Genomic DNA, 7,189 nt, shown 5'->3' on the forward strand with positions numbered 1-7,189 from the left:
AACTTGCTTCCATTATATTTACAACGACTATAAAATTTATAAAGGAAATAAATAAAAACGGAAACGTTTGACTAACGTAGTACTATTTTTTTCCCTCCTAAAATTCGCAATTAAACAATTAATAAATTTTTTTTTTTCTTTTACCGAGAATGTTTATGTAACAATTATTATTTAAAAAAAAAAAAAAAATTTCTTTTAATTTTGTTTACATAATAAAAATAATGGATATTATGGATGTAACGAAATTACATTTATCGCGCCATTTTTGTACGCGTAAACATTACTTTATTTAAAAAGATTTTATAAATATAATTTATTATTGGATTGAGATAAACATAATAAATGACAACTCTAATCATTTAGTATAATTAAAATTAATAATTGTGAAAACTATTATTAATAATTATAAACATAATTTTTTTTTTATTAGCTTTTGCTTTGGTTCCAAGCGAGATTTTAATGCAAAACAAGATTTAAAACTCTTGCGAATAATTTAATTTTAAATAATAATATATAATCTGGAAAAATCTATTGAGTTTTCTTCCTAACTGTATAATTTTCATATTTTTTCCCAGTGCTTTAACCTTTTTTTTAAATTTAATTAAAAAAAAAAAATTGATTGTTATTTGTTACATCATTGATTTTTTAACATGCTGATTGTTTTAATGATATTACATAACAATTATTAATAAGTTAAAATTCGAATTAATAGCATAATTAGTAAAAAAACTTTATATAATATATATTTTATAATGAAAAAAAATAAAATAAAGTGTTTTTGTAATAAGAACATTCACTTTACTTATTTTAGTTAGTTTTAATTAAATAATTTTTCATTGTCGATGGTTTTTTTATGTAATCAGTAAAAATAAAAGCGATAATTCTTTTTAAAAATATAATTTAAGTTTAAAATAATTTTTTGGCGCTTAGTATTATAAGTTTATTGTTTTGCTGGTTTTTTAAATTTTGCGCAACAAGTCGAAACAATTTGGCAACAAGCGTACAGCGTTTACAATTGAAAATGGAAAATTTGCCAAATGGACAAAACAATACAAATCTAAATGGATGCGTTGAAGAAGAAGTAGATTTAGAATTTTTACCACTTATTTACGAAATTATAAAAAGGTAACTAATTTTATTCGTACCTTTTTTTAAAAACTAATAAATTGTTTTGTCCTCATTTTGTATTTTTCCTTTGAAATGTTTTTTTAACAAAGGTAGTAGTACTTAAAAAGATAACTTCTGCATAGAATAAAAGACATATTTTATATTTTTTTTTTCAAACAAAATTAAAATTATTGAATCAATTTGACTTTATAAACTTTAAATATATAAAATTTAGTAAAATATTAATTAACCTGCTTAAATAATTTCTTTTAAACTTAATACTTTTATGTTGATATTTTGAATTTTTTGAATAATATTAATTTATTTAATAATAAACCTAAAAAGTAATTTTTTTGGTTATTATATTTTTTGCTGTTCAGTATCACATAATACTCAAATTAAATATATATCTTTTATTTTGCAATAATTTTTTTTTTTTAGTATTGAAAGAGATCCAGCACATGACAGCTCTCAAAAACCTCGAGATTCTCAAGATACAAGTGCTAAAATTCTTGAATTAGAAAAAAAACTTATTCAATCTAGGGAAAGGGTAAGTATTTTAATAATAATCAGTTTTGTTAATTTAAATTATACACATCAAAAAATATAGTTACAATCATACTCATACTTTTAGGTTAATCAGTTACCTGGAATCGAACACAGTCAAGAAGAACAACTTAAACAAGTAGAAAATTTAAGAAAACAAATATTATTAAAAAAACAATTACTTAATAAATATAGAAATATGTGCAATTTTTCTATGCCCAAGTAAAAAAAAAAGTATAATATAAATACAACAACAATGAGGTTGATATTAATTATATTAAACAACTTGATGAATAATGAGCAACTAGTAAGAAAATTAGCTGACTCATATCCAATGCGAAGAGCAGCTCAGTTACTCGTTTATTTTTATCATAAAAATAAAGAGACAGCATTGGAGTTTAAGAATTTGAAACAGTTAAATGGGTTAAACCTTGTACAAAAGCTGGAAAAAATTTATAAAGAATTAGAAAATAAAAAGAAAAAACTACAATGATTCATTATCAACATATTTTTAGTACTTTGTTGTTTAGTAGTATAATCGTTTATTTGGCATTATAATAATTATCAGTTATTCGAGAAAAACATATTTAAAAAAATTCATGAAATAAATGGCTTTATTATCATTATGTCACATATTAGTTTAAAATCTTTATAACTAAATACTTTTGTCTGTGTATAAAGTAAATCATTCGACTATGTAATTATTACCTAGAAGAAATAATATAAATGATATACTGAATGAATTTTTGTCGTAAGTTATTATAAGTAAGTAAGATAATGAAATAAAAATTTTAAGACTGATTGATTGAAAAATTTGAAATTGATGTTTAGTTATAAAATAATAAATTAGTATTTTATTCAAAAATAAATGTTTTGTTATATTAATTACTCTGTGCAATTGATTAATTCTTATAAAATTATAAACAAAAAAAATTGTGCCCCTTTTTTAAGCAAATTATTTCCACTGAGTTTTTTCAAACTGGGAAAAAAATTTTTATTGCAATTATTAATAAAATTTAACTTTCGAGCATTAGAAAATGACGCAAGCTCGTGAAGTTGTTTGATTTTTCAAACCGTTTTTTATATTAATGTTATCCTCTCCTAAAATAAAAACATTTAAAAAGTTATTTTGTCTTGTTTTGCACTGAGAGATTTCAATTAAAAGCATTTGATAAAATAAGTACGTACTACTGGTGTCATTTACGGTTTTTATATTTGATTTTTTCCATTTAAGTTTGTCAATAAGTTTTTTAAATGTACTTTTTCGTTCGACAACGACAGCATCATTTTCGATTTCATTTTGTTTTTTAGTTTGAACAACGACATGTTTTTCTACGTGAACATTATCCTGTTTCAAATTTTCATTTTTAAAATCATCAATTTCAGAATAAATTTCTTCTTCATGAGAATTTACTTCTTGTTCGTTTTGATTGCTTTCGGTATTAGATTTACTGTCACAATTTTCTGATTCTTTATTATTTTGTACATGATCCTGAGATAATTTTTCATTACTTATTTTTTTTTCATTTATTATACATTCTGAAGCGTCTTTTTGTGTTTTTATTGGCGGCAGAATATTTTTTGCTATAATTTTGTAATATTTTTAAAACTTATCTTTTATAAAAATAAAAAATTATTAATCATCTTACTTTCGTGGTTTTCCAATTTTAAAGCTTTGGCTAACACCATCGTGTGGCAACCACCACAGCTAACGTAAGTGCAGAAGAAACTCTTAAACATTTCGATGGTTGTTGGTGTGCAAATATTTGTCGATTCATCTTCATTACAGAGTTTTCCATTTCTCCCGTCTCCGCAAGTGTATAATTTTCCTTCATCTAAACAAAATGGAAATTAATATTATTTTTAATTTTTATAAATTATAAATAAAATTATGTAAAACATCAATAACCAGTTAAAAATGCTGAATGACTTTCGCCACAAGTCACATAAATCAAATTAACATTTTCATCAGTGAAATTAACTCTTTGAGGTATTGAAAATTCAGTTTCGAAATTTCCCAGTCCTAACTGTCCGGAAAAATTGCTTCCGAAAGCGTAGGCTTTTCCACTTTCTATAAATAAATTTTCATTCTTTAAAATCGTTTAATCGAAATTTAAAAAAAAAAATGTTTTAACGGTGGTGATAATTAACCGGTTAAAATAATTGTATGACTTCCTCCACATTTAACAGAAATACAATTTTCGTCTAATTCGACTCCTTCGGGAACATCGTTGGGAAGTTTATCTGATCTTCCTAATTTTCCATTATCGTCTTCTCCAAACGTATAAACTTTACCCAAACCTAATAAAAATTGTTTTTTTATTTATTTAAAAAAGTTTTAATTAATTTTAAAAATAAAAAATTTAACGATTTTACTTATGAATGCTGTATGATAATATCCGCACGATATTGAATTTATGGGATTTTGAAATTCAATTTTTCTCGGATTTAATAAATAATTTTCGTTTTTTATTCCACATTGACCATCTGAATTATCTCCCCATATGTACACACTTCCTTCCTCTGTCAAATTTGCAACACAAAATAACGGATTAAATTTTATTATTTAATTTAAAGGAAACTAAACAACTCCGATTATTACCGTTTTTATCTTACCGGTTAAAAAGGCAGAATGATGACAACCTGCTGATAAAGCTATTATATTATTTGTTTTTTCTAGATCAGTGGATATCATTTGTGGTACCCATCTATCATCTAAATCTCCAACCCCTAATTGTCCGTCAGAATTACAACCGAATGCGAATATTTTATTACATTCCGTTGATATCAACGTGTGACTTTTCCCACAAGCAACGTGTATTGATTGAAAAGGTTTTAATGATTTCAAACAACTTGGTTTATTAACGATTTTCGTATGGCCAAAACCGAGTTGACCAAAATCATTTTTTCCAAAAAGAAAAACCCTGCCGCTTTCTATAACACAATTTTTTTTTTTTTTTTTTAATTAAAACTTTTCATTATTTTATGAATTATATTAATAAATATATATTTAAAAATTGTATATGTAGAAGGACATTTATAATTAAAAAACATGCAACAGAGAAATTTCATTATAAAGTGATTGATTCATCCAAAGAAATACAAATTAATTAATAATTAATGAACGACAAGAAGCAATTTTGAGTACTCACTACAAACTAAAGCTGTATGTTCATCACCACATGAAATTTCTTTTACTGGATCATTTCTTACAAAAAAATGACTGGATAAATCTTCAGCAAACCTGCTTTTTCCAAAAGTAAAAACTGCACCGGTATCTGCAAAGTAGTTGCGAAACAATTTTAAACTTTAAAATTTTTATTCAAGCATTTTTTTCCATCACTAAATAATTTTTTGTTAATAAAAAATATCAAATAGGAAAAATCAATTTTTAACTTTTGTAATAATAAACTTTAAACTAGTATTAAACTTTTTTTTTTTTATTTTTTTTTTTTTTACCTGGAATTTCGTATTCAGAAGAATTAGCCATTTTGAGTAAACATTAATTCAAAAATTCATAACAAAGCAACAAGACTATTGAGGACTTGGAGATTAAGTCATTGTTTATTAAATATGGCTAAACTTATTTAAATTTATAACGGAAAAATATTGATTTGATTTTAGATTAAATATATGACGACGACTGTTATTTAAATTTTGAATCTTTTTAAATATTTTGCGGTGATATTTAAAGGTTTTAAAACTTGTAAATGTTATTATACGCATTATATACAATGTAAAATAAGAATACTTTTTACTTAATGAAATAAAGTACTTTAGGACGATTTAAAAAAAAATCAGAATAAGTATTTAATGAAAATCAAGGTTAAATGAAAATTATAAAAATTTATATATTGAGCTACATATAATATTATTTTTATTAAATAAATTACTATGCGTTTATAAATTTCAAAATGATTTTAATAATTAGCATATGCAATAGAAATTATTATGTAAATTAAATTCTATACACTTAAAAATTTAAATAAAAATATTGAAAGAAAATATTCGGGATCGCTATATATTTTTTATTAATTTTATAATGATTTATATTATTACTTCCAATAAAATTATTTCTAATAAATACATCAAAGAAAAAAATTTATAAACATTTTAAATTTAAAATAAGTACCAGAAAAATAATCGTCTCGTTGCCAATTATTGTAAGTCAAATCGTACTATGATAATAACATTTAAATATATATAAACTTGACATGGAAAATGTCGACGAAATCAAAAACGATAATAAATCAGAGGTATCACAACAAAGTGGCGTGACATTCGATGGTACTAGGTACAATTATGAAGATAAAGATGGAGTAAAATATTATTGGAGTTCTGAATTAAACAAGTGGGAAAAGTGTACAAGTAAACTAACCAAAATTCTTAAAGCTAATTTAAAATGCTTTTAGTTTAGCCTGTCTAAATATTATTAATATGATGTAAATAAATTCTTGTTCCTTAGACGACTCTACTGAAACTCAAAATTCCAAATCAGAAACACCTCAATATGGTTTTGATGGAACTCATCACACTTACACAGATCCTAAGGATAACACAACCTATATTTGGGATGGGGAGAAAAACGCTTGGTTTCCTAAGGTCTTAAATTTATATAAATGTACTTTATTAACCTTATTAATTATATTAAAATGTAATTCAAAATTAAATAATTAAAAATGGGAAATTTTTATTTAAGGTGGATGATGAATTCTTAGCTAATTATCAATTAAATTATGGATTTGTCGATAACACTACAAAGCCTGAAGACAAAACCGATAATGTAACAAAAGAAGAACCTTCTTTAAAGAAAAAAACTCCTCAAGAACCAAGTATTTTATTTATATTTTAATTTCAAGAGTGAATATCGGCAAAAAGAAGCTTATTGATAAAAATATGAATAATTTTAGGTTGGTTCGAAGTAGATGATCAACACTGCACTAAGGTATATGTTTCTAATTTACCTCTAGACATTACAGAAGAAGAATTTGTTGCTTTGATGCAAAAATGTGGTCTTGTAATGAAAGATATTAATACAAACAAATGGAAAATTAAATTATATACAGATAAAACAAGTAATGAATTAAAGGGTGATGCTCTATGTACATATATTAAAGTAAGTCATCTTAAGTTTATTATTAGTGTTTTATCGATTAAGAGATTCATTTATAAGTTTTTTTTTTTTTTTATTTCAGAAAGAATCTGTTGATTTAGCATTGAGTGTATTAGATGGTTATGAATTTAAGGGAAATAAAATTTCAGTACAAAGAGCAAAATTTGAAATGAAAGGAGAATATAATCCTGCATTAAAACCCAAGAAAAAAAGACGAAAAGAAAAGGAAAAAGAGAAACGAATCTTTGACAAGTAATTATTAATATATTATATATATTCTTATTCATCAAAAAATTTTTTTAACAATTAAATATTTATTTCAGGTTATTTGAATGGAAACCAGATAAACTTCGAGGAGTTCGTGAAAAACATGAGAGAACAGTTATAGTAAAAAATTTATTCGATCCTGTTATATTTGATATA

General features: G+C 23.7%; 3 protein-coding genes across 3 annotated transcripts; 2 read left to right on the forward strand and 1 right to left on the reverse strand.

Moving 5' to 3' along the window:
• Positions 1-1,021: 1,021 nt before the first annotated feature.
• On the forward strand, positions 1,022-2,146 carry Phum_PHUM405840 (uncharacterized protein; the record flags this gene model as incomplete). Its single annotated transcript, XM_002428816.1, has 4 exons — positions 1,022-1,125; positions 1,558-1,657; positions 1,742-1,875; positions 1,915-2,146. 4 exons carry the CDS (start codon positions 1,022-1,024, stop codon positions 2,144-2,146), a joined length of 570 nt encoding a protein of 189 aa, XP_002428861.1.
• A 537-nt stretch (positions 2,147-2,683) lies between these two features.
• On the reverse strand, positions 2,684-5,143 carry Phum_PHUM405850 (X-linked retinitis pigmentosa GTPase regulator, putative; the record flags this gene model as incomplete). The annotated part of the gene is made up of 9 exons (XM_002428817.1): positions 2,684-2,754; positions 2,842-3,201; positions 3,303-3,488; positions 3,563-3,724; positions 3,805-3,954; positions 4,030-4,176; positions 4,270-4,587; positions 4,806-4,931; positions 5,113-5,143. The coding sequence occupies 9 exons, from the start codon at positions 5,141-5,143 to the stop codon at positions 2,684-2,686; spliced, it is 1,551 nt and encodes a 516-aa protein (XP_002428862.1).
• A 724-nt stretch (positions 5,144-5,867) lies between these two features.
• On the forward strand, positions 5,868-7,022 carry Phum_PHUM405860 (uncharacterized protein; the record flags this gene model as incomplete). Its single annotated transcript, XM_002428818.1, has 5 exons — positions 5,868-6,021; positions 6,119-6,255; positions 6,353-6,485; positions 6,564-6,769; positions 6,849-7,022. The coding sequence occupies 5 exons, from the start codon at positions 5,868-5,870 to the stop codon at positions 7,020-7,022; spliced, it is 804 nt and encodes a 267-aa protein (XP_002428863.1).
• Between the last annotated feature and the right edge of the window lie 167 nt (positions 7,023-7,189).

This window comes from Pediculus humanus, genomic scaffold (genome assembly GCF_000006295.1).
Source record: "Pediculus humanus corporis 1103172108010 genomic scaffold, whole genome shotgun sequence".
NCBI lineage: Eukaryota > Metazoa > Arthropoda > Insecta > Psocodea > Pediculidae > Pediculus > Pediculus humanus.